Genomic DNA, 14,942 nt, shown 5'->3' on the forward strand with positions numbered 1-14,942 from the left:
TTATGGGATCCAGCATTGCCACAGCTGCAGGATTCCCTTGGCCTGGGAATTACCATGTGCTGTGGCTGCAGCCATTCAAAAAGAAAGGGGAAAAAAACCTACCTGCATGGATAGTTTTGTACTCATAGCACAAGAGAACACAGTCTCGATACCTATATTTTACCCCCATATGAGTCCCCTGATTCTCTTCCCTCATTTAATAAGGATTGAAAGAATAGCAATATACCTGTCCACAAAAGGTTGGTTCCATGAACTGAGACTGCAATCACAATCCATTTGAAAGCATCATACAATACTTGAAATATTTCTCCATTTCCACAGTGGCATTCTCCCATGGCTTTACTGAAATTCTAAATAGCTTTCAGGTCATAGTATGAGGGCAATTACTTTTATCTTTTGTACTTATTTTACATATGTGTGTGTGTTTATATACTTATATAATGTGTGTGTGTGTGTATATATATATATATATATTCTCTTTGTATTGAAACTCATTAGAAGCTACCCGAAGAACTCTGAAAAAAACACACATACTTCAAAAATCTCTTACCATGTAGAGGTGGATGACTTGGACACTAGGTATGAAAATAGGATTAGAGAAACAGATAAAGGAGGACCAGAAATGCGTCCCTTTGGTTTTATAGTTCACAGGGCCCTGCATTCTGGATACTCAAGCAAAAAAACACAATCTATTTTTTTGGTATGAAATCTACTCTGGAACAACTTTTTAAAGTTTCAGATATGGCATATTTCCAAGTTTCTGCCTTAATGAAAGATCTTACTATCCATTCTTTTAAATATATAGTTGTACTTTTAGCATATACAATTATGTATTTCATCTTATTAAAATGCAAGCTTTTCAAGAGGAACTACTTTAGAGTAACCTGTTTTGGTGAACAGCTGCAGAATGTTTAAAGATGATGTAAATGCATTGAAAAAGATATCCCGTCTTACTACTAAGAAAAATTTCAACTTACACACATACATAGACACATGCCCACAGTTTTAATTATATATGGGATAAGTAGGTGATGGATAAAGAAACAGTCAATGGTAAAATGTTAATGGTTGATGGGAACACTCAAAGATCCAATTCCTATTACACTTCCACCTTTTCTGAAAAAGCAGAACAAATGCTGACAATGAGGACTTGATGGTCCAAATGGGTGAAGAGATTCTAGAAGAAACATAGCTGTTATAAATATATTCAATTATCTCGACCTAGATAACTTTTATTTCCAGAGAACTAAAAGTTTCCAAATAAGGCCTCTGAAGACCAAGTCATCAGAGGTGTTGGGACATATGGAAAACTTGCTGGAAAACCAGACAGAGGAGATTCTTATCTTTGAAAAATGGGAGGGAGTGAGTTCTCGTTGTGGCGCAGTGGTTAACGAATCCGACTAGGAACCATGAGGTTGCTGGTTCGGTCCCTGCCCTTGCTCAGTGGGTTAATGATCCGGCGTTGCCGTGAGCTGTGGTGTAGGTTGCAGATGCGGCTCGGATCCTGTGTTGCTGTGGCTCTGGTGTAGGCCGGTGGCTACAGCTCCGATTGGACCCCTAGCCTGGGAACCTCCATATGCCGCAGGAGCGGCCCAAGAAATAGCAAAAAAAAAAAAAAGAAAGAAAAATGGGAGGAAGGTTGTTCACAAATTGCACACTAATGAACGTGACATTATCCTGGGCAGCATTCTGGGATGGATTACTAAAGGTAGGGCCTGTGAGAATTTAGACAGTGGACCAGCATGGGCCCACCAAGAACGCTCTATGTCAGATTAACCTTACCTTTTTCTATAAGATAAAACAACTCAATAGATTTTGGAAATAGGTGGAGCAGTCTAGATTTTAGGAGGACATGTGACAAGGTTTTCATGATATATTTGTCAGTAAAGTGGATAAATACAAGAGGATTATTAATTAATTCACTTGTTTGACAAATACTATTTACATTAAGTACTCTGCTAGGCAGAGGATAAAACAGCCAACAAGACAGATATGGTCTCTGTTCTGAGTTTCTCAAGAGATAAAGTCAAAATCCAAACCTAAATGATTAAAATATTTGCAAATGTTCTGTAATAAAGTCTATGAAGAAAACAAAAGCAAGGCAGAGATAGAAAATAATATGGAGGAAATCTCTAAATCGCATAATCACGTCTATCTGAGGTGACATTTAAGCTTGAGAGATAAGGAATGAAAAGAACCTATCCTGCCACGTGGAGAAGTGTGAAGGTGAGAATTTCAGGAGGCAGCAACACATGTAAAAGCTCGGAGGTGGGAAAAATATTGGAGTGTTGGAGCCATGGTAAGAAGGCCAGTGTGACAGCAAAGAGGTGAGCAAGGGAGAAAGCAGTACTAGGTAAAGTTGGATAAATATGTGGGGGACTCCTTAGATAACTAACTGGAAAATATGAATTAAGACAACTCCAGTGGCCTGTTGTCTCAAAATCTGTTGTCCTCTTGAGATGAAAATAAGGGAAGACAAAGCATTAGAAGAACTATGAATTTGGCTGACCAAATTAAGGTCCAAGTCTTAAAGTGAGTAAGAGCTTAGGTTCTGGCCTCAACCCATGTGACCTTGGACAAGTACTTGACCCCTCTAAGTCAGCTATCAAAGACAAACAGAGGATTAGACACAGCAGCTCAGGTAAATCTTAGGTATTACATAATAATCCGTCTGGTGCATCAGGTTACATAGGGTTTGTTTGCTGGACCAGGAAGCTATTCTGGCAGTTTTCCTGCTAAGATTATTTTAGGTAGATCACTCAGCCTCTGAGAGAATTTATAAATCAAATATAGGCCCTCATGTTTATTTTGTTCATATCACTAATAAACTATACTGCCTCTCAGATTGCCTGTTTGAAGGATGAGAAATTTAGCATAGCCAAATTTTAGATATTAATTTTCATTTACTGGTCCTATTACTATTACTTGGATGGCAACTGCTAACAGGCAGTATTTAAAAAATACAATTTACAAATTTGTATCATTCATGTTGTTGTAACTGCTACTGTATACCAAAAATTTTCTCTCTTCCTGTAATGTTATTAAAACTCAATACTGCCTCTAGTATACCCAGGGCCACCAAAATCTATTTATAAAATTAGATGACAAAAGCTGTAAATTACTCCAGTTCAATGTGTAAAAATAATATGTTTACAAAAAGGAGTAAGTTTAAAGTAATTCTGAAAAATAGAGGCAAGTAAAAGGTTAAATACATAACTGAATTTTAAGACAGACGAGAAAATATTAAACCATTTAGTATAATGATAGGGTTATATTAAGTTTAAAAAATATCTTAAAATCTTGGGTTTCTAATTAGAAAGGGTTGCTTCGTAAGTACTTAAGGAAAGAAATGTCAGGTAGTAATACCAGACATTTCTAAATGTAACACTGATTACTAAATAAAAAGTCACTGCAGGCTTTGCTTTGAAATTAACGAGCAGGACTTCATGTCGTAGCTTAGTGGAAACGAATCTGACTAGCATCCATGAGGACGCAGGTTTGACCCCTGGCCTTGCTCAGTGGGTTACGGATCTGGCATTGCCATGGGCTGTGGTGTAGGTTAGACACAGCTCAGATCCCATGTTGCTGTGGCTGTGGTGTAGGCCGGCAGCTACAGGTCTGATTAGACCCCTAGCCTGGGATCCTCCATGTGCCTCTGTGCGGCCCCTTTAAAAAAAAAAAAGCCAAAAAAATTAATGAGAAAAACTTGGGGGGTTTTAAATTCAGTAACCCTCTCTTAAATCTTATTTTGCCACCTTTTCTCTACATTTTTGTCAGGTTAAAATTTTTTTGATGTTGCTTTAGATTTTACATAATTTTCCTATTTTTTCTATGTACATTATAGCTAGGAGAGATGAAGTTTTCTTTAATCAATTTTTTTTTGCATTAGAAATGTGCCTTTCAAAAATAAACTGTTCATATTTAATTTTACTTAAAAACAAGTAAGATATTCATATTTGGTGGGAGATACTAACTTGGCTTGCTTGAATTGTAGGATTATGACATATTTAACTCACAATCCCTCTAGGCAAGCAAATTGCTTATTTTCTTTACCCACAATTGTGTGTTAATCCTTTTGCAGTTTCTTTCGGATATGCTCCTCAGCTTAATTCCAGTGCTATCAATCTGACCTAGACAAATTTCAAAGGGCGTCCTTTTGCTAACCTCTCCTGGTTATAATCCATTTTGCAGCTTCTGGTGTAATTTCTAATTCTGCCTTGCTTAAGAACCTAGCTTAAGTTCAGAGCCTTCAGTCTAGCATATTCATATGCCACACTCAATAGATTATTTCACCTCATTCTGCCCTCATCAGTTGCTACTTACCACTGCACTTCCACACCTGACTTTACCATCTGCGAAGTCCATTTATTAGACATTCTTGCAATGAAACAAATCTAAGATATCAATTCACCCTGCCTCCCTGTGGGTCACTTTTCTGTTTTTCCTTATTAAGCGTGCAACCTGTTTTTGCTTTACTTTTAGCTTAGTCTGTTTCCACATATTCTTATCATTATACATGTATATATTTGTCTGTGTTCCCATTAGCTTAAAAGTTCCATGAGATCAAGGTTCTCATCTTCTACTGAAATTTTATTTCAAGAAACCATCAGTGATTGGGCCTTAGCAGTGTCATTTATTCTAACCTTTAAACAACCTAGGTGAAGACACCCAAGTCCACACTGAGTCAGGTAGAGTAAAATCTGGAGCCCATCTGAATATACTAAAAGTAACTCAAGGCCTCCAGTTCTTTGCATCTCTTGCTGTATTATCTATCAATATCTGTATTCCATCAATTTTCACCCTTTAACTTAAAATGCATGAAAAAATAGTGGAACGTAATAAGCGTTAATAGCAGTCAGCTCTGGAAGATTACAGAATGGGAGTTGGGAGAGTCAGGGTTGGTGATGGTAGAGAAAATGGTAATTCGGACTTTTGCGGGGTGGGTCCTGATTTTTTATGATCTTCAGTACTTTCTAAATATTCCATAACGATCTTGCATTTCTCATATAAAGATCTGTACTAAAAGACACACAAGTCAACTTGACATGGAAAGCATGATAACCAAATTTTGACATGGATGAAAGTTTGAAATTGAGGGCAAGGCTTGATTCTAATATTTTAAAACTTTTTGAAAGGCAAGTCCTCTATTTAAAAAAGGCTTAAAAAACAAACAAACAAAAAAAAAAAACCAAAAAACCAGAGTTCCCGTCGTGGCTCAGTGGTTAACAAATCCGACTAGGAACCGTGAGGTTGCGGGTTCGATCCCTGGCCTTGCTCAGCAGGCTAAGGATCTGGCGTTGCCGTGAGCTGTGGTGTAGGTTGCAGACATGGCTCGGATCCCGTGTTGCTGTGGCTGTGGCTTAGGCCGGTGGCTACAGCTCCAATGGACCCCTAGCCTGGGAACCTCCATATGCCGCAGCAGTGGCCCAAGAAATGGCAAAAGGACAAAAAAACAAAAACGACCCAAACTATGATACAGAAGCTTGAACTCACAAACTAAGATAAATGTTGCCACCACTTGCCCCAAATATTTATCCATATAGTGACTCCTCTTACTCTCCCCCTTAACCCTACATTCATATACCCAGCTGTCTACTCAATGTCTCCATTGAGATAATAGGAATCTCAACATACCCCGGGCAAGATTTGATTTATCCCCTCCAATTTGCTCCTCCATTGTTGCTCTGAAATCTCAGCTAATGGCATCACTATCCTTGCTCAAAATCAATTTATTTCTTCTTCACATCTAACCCATCACCAAATCCTGTCAGCTTTTCCTAACAAGAGTCTCTTCCCTACAAGAACCGCTCCAGTCCAGGCTCTCACCATCTCTCACCTAGATGACTGCAGCAGTCGCTCTCATTTGTCCCCACTATAGTTTGTCCTCCATCTACTAGAGGGATACAACGCAGGCCATGTCACTCCCTTACCATCAGATTCAAATTTAGATTTCTTCCTTTGGGCCCATAGCCTTAAGTGGTCAGGCTCTTGTTGATTTCTACAACCTTATCATCCACTATTCTCCACCATGCTCTGGACTTCTCTTTTCCAGCATAAAAGCACATTCTTGCTTTGAGATCTTTAGTTTTATTGTTCTTTTCATCCAAATGCTCTTTTCTTTGATCTTGGTGATTTTCTTTACACCACTCAAGGTCACTATTCCCAAAGACCCTATACCTTTGTCTTATAACCCAACATATACCCACCACCTAAAACCGGGACTAGCACATGGGTCTTCTATGAATATTTGTTGAATGAATGGTTGAAACCAGTCTAACTATTCAGTCAAGCTTCCTGGGCATGGAAACAGTTGTTCCAGTTGTTCCCTACTCTGCAAGGACAATCCCTCTATGTCCCATCCCAGACAACCAACCACCTCCCACAAAAGTTCCACCCCAAACCTTAGAAACATACCACATTGTGAAAGTCTATGTTCCATATTGGCTGTTGCAAAAAATATGAAATAAAACCTAAGCCTCATAGATACGTAATTGTTAAGTACATACCAGGCAATACTGTCCCCTTTGGAAATGTTTCTCACCTTTTGGTCAGCGCTTTGTGTGCATGTTTGTCTCATTGCATCTAAGTAAACCTGTATGTGTTGGGGTACAGGGTAAATGAAGGAATCTGTGTGATCTGCCCTGTTTTAACACACTCCCAGAGATGGATAGAGGCTCTGCATCTTTCCTAGGAGAGTTCTGACTCACTCTAGGCTCTTTGCCTTTACCAAAAGGCAAGTTTATAGCCTTCTTTGCTACAAAAGTAAAGGATCTAAGACCCATATCAGTAAAACCTACCAAATTAGTATTTAGTGCCATGGAGCAAAAGAAGCTTAGAATGAAAATGAATAGCAACCAAATTAAAATGCCAAATAAAAATGTTCATGAACTTTGAAGCTTAGAATTCAAGTATCAATTTTTATGGTCCAAACCACTATAAATCTTACATAACCCTTCCAATGGACCATAAGAACACATATCAGTTTCTGGAGTATGATTAGCTGGGCTCAATTTTACCTAAGAAATATAAATTTAATTATGGCTCTTAATAACTCTATTTAAACCAAGCTGTTTCTTGTTAAAAAATTTTTTTCACTGTGTTTAATCAGTAAAGAAAATACTAACGAATGCTTTCTCTTTGGAAGGCAACTGCATTACAAACAAGATTATGGTTCCAAGACTAGACTTTACTGTGCAGATAATCACATTTGAATGGAATACGGCCTTTAAATGACTCTGAATCAGATGGCAATATTAATGTCTAAAGTAATATTCACATCATAAATATATGTATGTATGTGTACATATATGCAGATGTATAAGTGTGAATGAATGAATGAATGAATAGATGAACATTAAGAATGAGAATGGGTACGAATCAAAGCAATCTTTCCTTGGGTTACATGTAATTACTTCACTACAAAGTGTCTAAACTTCTAAAGAATCTCCTGGTTTGTATTAAAAAGCACTTCAAAAAGACCATGAAAACACAAATTTAGTCGACAGGCTACAATGGGATTCAGAAAAAGACACAGTGAATTTAGACTTAGGTGCAATTTCATGCTGGTGATTTTTTTCTTTTTTAAAATGTAAGCCACTAATTTTTTTAAGAAAAAACTTTAAAACAAAAGTTGCATATTAATATTATACACAAACTGAAACATAAGTGACTTTTAGCACAGTGTATACATGCTTACATAAACTCAAATATTTACACATTTAAAACAATTTCCATTTAACATATGAAAGTTCTGAAATACATAAAAGCATTAATACTTTCTATAAAACTACAATTAAAACATCAATTTGCTACAAGCATATAAAACATCAAGTGCTTTCTTGGAGTTTCAAGTTACCTCTTTAAAACAAGATCTTGCTTGCATATATAGTCTTTCTCCAAAAATCAGTACCACCTTTTTTTCCCCAAGAGGTTTATTTTCCAGGTACATTATAAGCTCAAGAAAAACGGACCCAACAATTATGCAATGTAATTATGTCATAACAACTTAATTGCACATAATGCTTTAAAGTAGGTTTGGATAAAGTTCTCAAACACTTTGGTATATGTTCTTCAGGGACTTCTACTAGAAATAACAGGAATTGTAAGTCCCATCGATCCCCATTTTGCTTTAAAATGGACAAGTCTTTGGTTAAAGTTCTACATTTTGGGCATTAATTAAAATGGTCCCCAAACCAATAAATAGTGCTGATGTATTATTAGTTCACAAGACTTCATTTAACTTGTTTCTGATGCAGTGGGAAGTTATAGATACTCACATTATAACATCATTGATAATTTCAATCTTTCATTTAGAAGCAGAGAAATCAATAGGCTTAATATTTCTCTGTTCCTTTTCTGTTACCATCTAAACTATACATGGATTTGCATTACTGTTCCACAGTATATGTGATTATGATTGGGAAGGTGTATAGAATTAAATTTAGAGTTCGCTTACTCAGAATAAGTCAGTATTAGACTGTTCAGTAATTCTGCATTAACTATAGTCGGTTGTCAGGTAATGCTTATTGAAAAACCCCAAACCATTCCATTTACAAGAGAAATTGTTGCAAATGTATAAAACAGCAGATGTACAAGGAGAACACCAAACATACTTTATTAGCACAAAAAAGCAGCCATAACAAGGCACGGCAAGCAGAAACATACATTAGCAGTCAAAGGGTTAGTGTTGCATACAAATATAGCTTTTCTTCTTTGAAGCCTTGGCGATAGCCATTGGGATGTAAAAGAACTTTCTGTAGCAGCAGGTAAGGAAACTAAGGAGCACTCACCAGTGATACAGAGCACATTAACAAAAAGACACAAGGATGGATTCGACTACTTTAGTGCAAAGTGTCTAGGACGGAACTGTAACTTCAGTTCAATACTAAGAAGCAAACACTAGAACTTGATATTACTTTCAAAATAGCTCACTCAAGTAGTATTGCATACTATTCTAAGTGACAGAAAGGTGCTAAGTAAAGTTATTTACAGATATAATGGTTGTACAGTACCTTTTAAATCAGCAATTTAGGTTTCAGATTTTCCGTTAAGAAATAACTGCACTGAAATTCTCTAACTTGTACTTAAGCAATTTAGCTATGAGAGTTTACAACAAAGAGATAAATACTGCCATCCAAATTATGAACTACAGTTTGACGATCATCTCAACAATCAGCAATCACTGTAGTTAGTATTATCTGACTTGTTTGGGTATCTTCTAGTCTCATTTTCTTCATGGTTCACAAACTCATCACGGGCACAGAAAAAGATCCAACTTTAATGAATCAGCAATGGACTGCACATGTCAACTTAAAACAAACCACACACCGGCCTACCTTGCAGCAGCTATTCCCAATGTTTTAAGTTAAAGCACTCATTAAAAAATTAATACCTAAGGCCTTAAATAAAATTCTACTACCCACTTTATAAGTCTGAAATTTTAAGAACTACTATTTAGAAAACCTGGTTTACTTAACAGTACCTTTTGCAGAAGAGAAAAGGAGCCTGACTATAAACTATATCAACACTTAAGTGAACTGCACTATGCCCTTGTGGCCAGAAAATTGCATCTTTTTTTCCTAAAAGGAAAGCAGTCTTTATTTTTTGGACTTCCAAAGCTTGATTTATAGTAACTACAAACATCACTACTTTTGGAAGGTTATAGAAAAATTCTTAGAAAAAATAATAATTTCAAACATTAGTCACACTGTTGAAATACTCATCCAATATTAATAATTTGTTCTTCAGTAAGAAATAGAATTCTTCATAGCAAATGCCCCAGAGTTGCTTCACTCAGTTACTACCACCAAACCGTCAGCTAAATCGGCAAAATGTTTCTGTGGCCTTACTGAACACCTGTAGCGCTATTCTCTGTTGTCTCAATAGGCACCACGTTTGTCTGAGTAAGTAACAGCAGATCGCATCTGACAGGTACTAACACTAAGCTTACATACTGTACTGGAAAAAACCTAACACTGATATGTGTGCTTGCTATACGTGTACTGCCTGATGCACATAAAAGCAAATCGTGTTAAAGCCCTTTGGGGGCAGGAGGGTTTACTTTGCCTTGACTGGTTCTCGTTCTAGCCAGCGAACTCTAACTTTTTGTTTATAATGATACTCTTTTAAAAAATCCTGTAACATGGACGGTAACGGGAGCCCATCGATTCCATCATACGTTGTGCATCTGCAGATGACTGCGCGGCAGATGTACTGCAGGCTGAAAGGGAAAGTCCTATTGAGTGATATCGTAAGCAATGGTTCAAAAAACATGCAAGAACTGGGGTCTTTGTAATGTTCCAAAAGTCCTGTTACAGTGGAGGAGTGAAACACACACGGGTCGTGAGCGTCGAAACTAAAGTTGTGATTCCACTGTTCAATTCGGGCATGCAGGGATCTGTTGTAGCGACGGAAGCTCACGGAGAAGAGGTAGTCCTCCTGTGCAGAGTCCCTGAGCAAAAATGTACCTTCAGGTTTCCCTTCGAGAAGGGCTTCTGCTTCGTAACGGTCCATCACTCCCCAGTAACAGGGATTACCTGTGATCTGGAGCAGATCTGGCACGAGGCAGTGTATGTAGTCGATCTGTGTGTGGACTTTCCAAGCTCCCTGTCTGCTAACGTGGGCATGGCTGTCTCCAGATACCTGACGTTGCTTCTGCCTCCGAGACTGCAAACACAGCGTGGTTGTGTCCTCTTCTAAGTCACAATTAGCTTGCGGAATTGCAGAACTGTCCCCATTTATTTCAGTCATTCCAGGAGCTAACTTTGGTCCCAGTTTATATAACGGGTTAACCTGCGCAGTGGCTTCGAATGTATGTATTTGTGCGTTGGGAGGGGGGTCCACCCCTTCTTCGATACTAAGTCGCCTTCTCTCTCGAAGCCTATCTTCTTCATCTTCTGTAGAAACCAAGGATGGATCAAATGTATCAAAAAATGTTGAATGTGGGCTCACAGGGGCAGTATGCTGTTTAATCAAATGCCATTTTTGGGCCAAATCTGAGCCGGCAGGAAAGGGGCATTTCTCAAGCATTAACTCAGAAAGGTGTATTTTTCTTTTATTAGAAAAGAGGGGCTTTGACTGCTTGTTGTAAGTTCTCATGGGAAAACACAAGCCCACCGTATCCTGCAACCTCTGTCTCAGAGAGCGACTTCCTACGGTTCTGCTGGCAACGCCGTCCATGTCGTGCATGGAGCTCACGCCGTAGCGCCTCTCTCTCCTTGGAAGGCCACTTCGAGTTCGACCAAACTTCTTATCAGTGTCCAGTGAACTCTGTGTCTTTGTAGAACAGGAATGTTTCTTCTTCCCACCCCATGGAGCATGTCGTGAGTAAGAATCTCTTCTTGCAAGTCTTGTTCCTGGGGTGACACTTGAGTCATTATCCTTTTCAATGCTTATTTCGACAATCTGAGGAATTTCAGTGGCACAGTTTTGGTTTCTCCTTGAAGCATTCTTTGAAGGGCTTAACCCCAGCTGTAAGGCAACATTTTCTCTTAAGGGACTGCTTTGTTGCTGAGGAGCTGAGTCTCCTATACTGATGTTTTTCTCTTTGACAGACAAGTATCTGTTGGAGTTCATGTCCACATTTTCACTACGGCTTCCTCCCTCATGACTGAAGAGATTCTGACACCTGTATTTGAAGTTATTCCACATTTTCCCCACTTTATCCATTGATTATTAGACCTAAAGACAAAAACAGGAAAAGGAGAAAATAAGTTACTCATGGGAGTGTGTGAAAACAGAAAAGGCAGAATCCATCACCCTTCTTCTCACTGGAAATTTCAGTGGTTCTGGTCAGAAGTTCCCCTCACGTTGCCCTTCTAAGGGGATGTGACATACAGTGCTTGGCAGCTGTAAGACCATCAGGCCGTCTGTGGCACTGTACCATCCAGGCCAGTTCTCACTTCCTTTCAGATAGACTACTCAGAACATTATCCTTGTTGAGGAGGAAACAAACCCTATTAATTAAACTTTGGTAGCTTTCCCTCATGTGTCAACTTAATTTCATTTGACAATGATTTGTCTCCTCACTTTGGAATAATCTATTGCCTCAAGTATTACAGAGGGAAAATATCGCATTCCTTATTTTTTTTTTTTGGCTTTTCTAGGGACGCACCCTCGGCATATGGAGGTTCCCAGGCTAGGGGTCCAATCGGAGCTGTAGCAGCCGACCTTCACCAGAGCCACGGCAATGCGGGATCCAAGTTGCGTCTGCAACCTATACCACAGCTCACGGCAATGCTGGATCCTTAACCCACTGAGCGAGGGTAGGGATTGAACCCGCAACCTCATGGTTCCCAGTCAGATTTGTTAACCACTGCGCCGCAATGGTAACTCCCGCATTCCTTATTTTTTTGTGGTTGCAGTGTGCAGCAGCTGGATGTGGGATCTCAGTTGCCAGACCAGAGACTGAACCTGGGCTGCAGCAGTGAAAGTGCTGAGTCCTAACCACTAAACAACCAGGGAACTCCTAAAACATATCTGCGTTTGACTTCTCAAATGTGATAATCAGAGTCACATCTACATAATACATTAAAATTAGTTTCAAAACTTTTAGGTAGAATTCTTAACAATTTCACTTACCAACTGCTACTCTACTCATCTAGCACTCTAAAGCTTAGGGGTCAATCAATTGTAAAAACTCCATATCTGCTCTCCTCACCCGACAACATAGCAAATTCTATCCATGACTTTGAGGAAGGAGTTTGAGTATAAAGGAAAATAGGAGAAAAAGAAGGAAAATATAATAATTAGGTTTAAATGAAAGGTGTCTTTAAGCTTCTTAATCCTTGGAAGAACTTGAAAATAATAGCATAATAGAAAAAAGTTAGGATATTGTAGTAATTAAAAAAACAAAAACGAAAATATGCAACCTGGCATCTTTATTCTTGCTCCTTTAAAAAAAAAATCTATCCTACTGTATAGCACAGGGAACTATATCCAATCTCTTGTGATAGAACAGGATGGACGATAACATGAGGAAAAGAATGTATATTTATGTATGACTGGGTCACTTTGCTGTGCAGCAGAAACTGATGCAACACTAAATCAACCATACTTTGATAATTTTTTTAAAAAATCTAAAGCAGTTTATGGTGCTTCATAAATTATTTTTAAGACTATAACGTTCATAGGCACACTGTCGCACTCAGTAACAGAAACGTCAACAGTAGATGAAATGGAAAAACCTAAACTTAAAATTCAACTAGTTTTATCACAACATGATGGCAGAAACTTCTTTAAGAATGGTTTCTTTTTCTATTCTGGCTGTTTAATAAGTATGGCACTTTTCCCCCTGAATTTTTTGTTCATGTTTACTATCTTACTATGTCCTATTCTGCACAGTTTAGGATCAATATTGGAAAACCTTAATAGTGGTGAGAGTCATTAGAGCTGATCCTTCTATAACTGACTAATCCTCTTTGTCATAAATACTTGCATTTTCAAGAAGTTGATTGGCTAGGATCAAAAGAAATAAGAAATAAACTTCCCTAAAATGAATTCCCTTTAGTTTCTTACAGAAAGGACTCTTGGACTAACAGTGCTCTTGGACTAATGACAGTGCCAACAGAGAATTCATGTCTATGAAATCATAAAATGTACTTTCAGATTCTTTATTAAAAGCATACTGTTAAATACATTGGAGTTTGCATGGTAGGTGGTATGCTGTCTAATAAAATCTATTAGATGAAACTGTTAAATCTTATTAAACTCTGTCAGAACATTTTACCTCCTCGCAAAAAGAAAAAAAAAATTATAAGCTTTTCTTGAGGCTTACACCATTTGAACTTAGCATGTCTTGCGATCACTTAGACTTTTTTTTAATATTAGGATTTCTGTTCTTTGCTCATAGCCCTGTTACATACATAGGACTAATTCTCTGCTACATTTTCTCATTGACTCCAAAATTTGTAGACTTACTCTTCCAATATCCTAGCCTCTTCTTGGCCAGTTTCCTTCTCATTTCTCTATTTTTAAGTTGCTTTTTATTTTTACTTAATTCATATATTTATAATTTCAAAGGTCAAATACCATCATAAGGCTTATAACAGATAATAGCGCTGCTACACTCTTTCCATTCTTGATTCCCACTCCCAAGGAATATAATTTTGAAATCTGTTTGCTTTTTCTGCTGGCCTTTTCCTCATTGTTTCTAGATAACATGATTATATTGCTATGGGTTGATGACATTCTAGGATGAAAATTATTTACCCTCAGAATTGTGAGGGCATTGCTTCAAAATGTGGCTTCAGTGTGGCTGTTGAAAAGTCTATTATCACATGAATCCCAGTTTTCTGTTATGTGACCTGTTTTTTTTTTTCATGAAAAATTGCATCTTCTTCTCATTATCCTTTTAGTGTGGGGCCTTTTTGTACCCATTGTGCCAGGCCCTTTCAATGCCCCTTTACCCCCCCACCTTGTTTCCCGCTCTCCTGAAAATCCTCTGCCATTTAGATTAATCTTTTGATTATTATTATTTTTTTTGCTTCACCCATGGCATGCTCCAGGCGAGGGACTGAACTGGTGCCACAGCAGTGAACCAAGACACTGCAGTGACAATGCTGGATCCTTAACCCAGTGTGCCAGAGGAGAACTCCGATTATCATGTATTTTTTCAGGAATGCATTTTTTTTTTTTTCTGTTTTCTACTGGTAGATTTCTTTGGCATCACTTTGTAATAGTTCTATTGCAGTTACAATTCTTCTGTAGTTCTATCACAATTTTAATTTCAAAGATGCTTTTCTAGTTCTTCTTAATAGGATGCTATTCTTTTTAATAGCATCCTAGTCTAGCTTCTTGGATTTAATATCTCGTTTCTCTAAGGATACAAAGTTTTAAAAGGTTTTCTTTCTTTTTTTTTTTTTTCTTTTAACATTTTAAATGTTTTTATCTGTTTCTTCTTGGTACCTTATTTTTTCACTTAAATCTTTAGGTCTCTGTTTTTC

General features: G+C 37.8%; 1 protein-coding gene across 4 annotated transcripts in view; it reads right to left on the reverse strand.

Moving 5' to 3' along the window:
* SOCS5 (suppressor of cytokine signaling 5) overlaps positions 987–14,942 on the reverse strand; it is a 148,458-nt gene continuing 134,502 nt past the window's right edge. For 3 of the 4 annotated variants that reach the window (XM_021085624.1, XM_013996172.2, XM_021085625.1), the window contains one exon: positions 987–11,679. In XM_021085624.1, coding sequence (XP_020941283.1) covers positions 10,057–11,667 — 1,611 coding nt within the window. In that variant the 5' untranslated portion in view covers positions 11,668–11,679 and the 3' untranslated portion in view covers positions 987–10,056. 4 annotated transcript variants of the gene reach the window in all.

This window comes from Sus scrofa, chromosome 3, assembly GCF_000003025.6.
Source record: "Sus scrofa isolate TJ Tabasco breed Duroc chromosome 3, Sscrofa11.1, whole genome shotgun sequence".
In the NCBI taxonomy this organism is placed as follows: Eukaryota; Metazoa; Chordata; class Mammalia; order Artiodactyla; family Suidae; genus Sus; species Sus scrofa.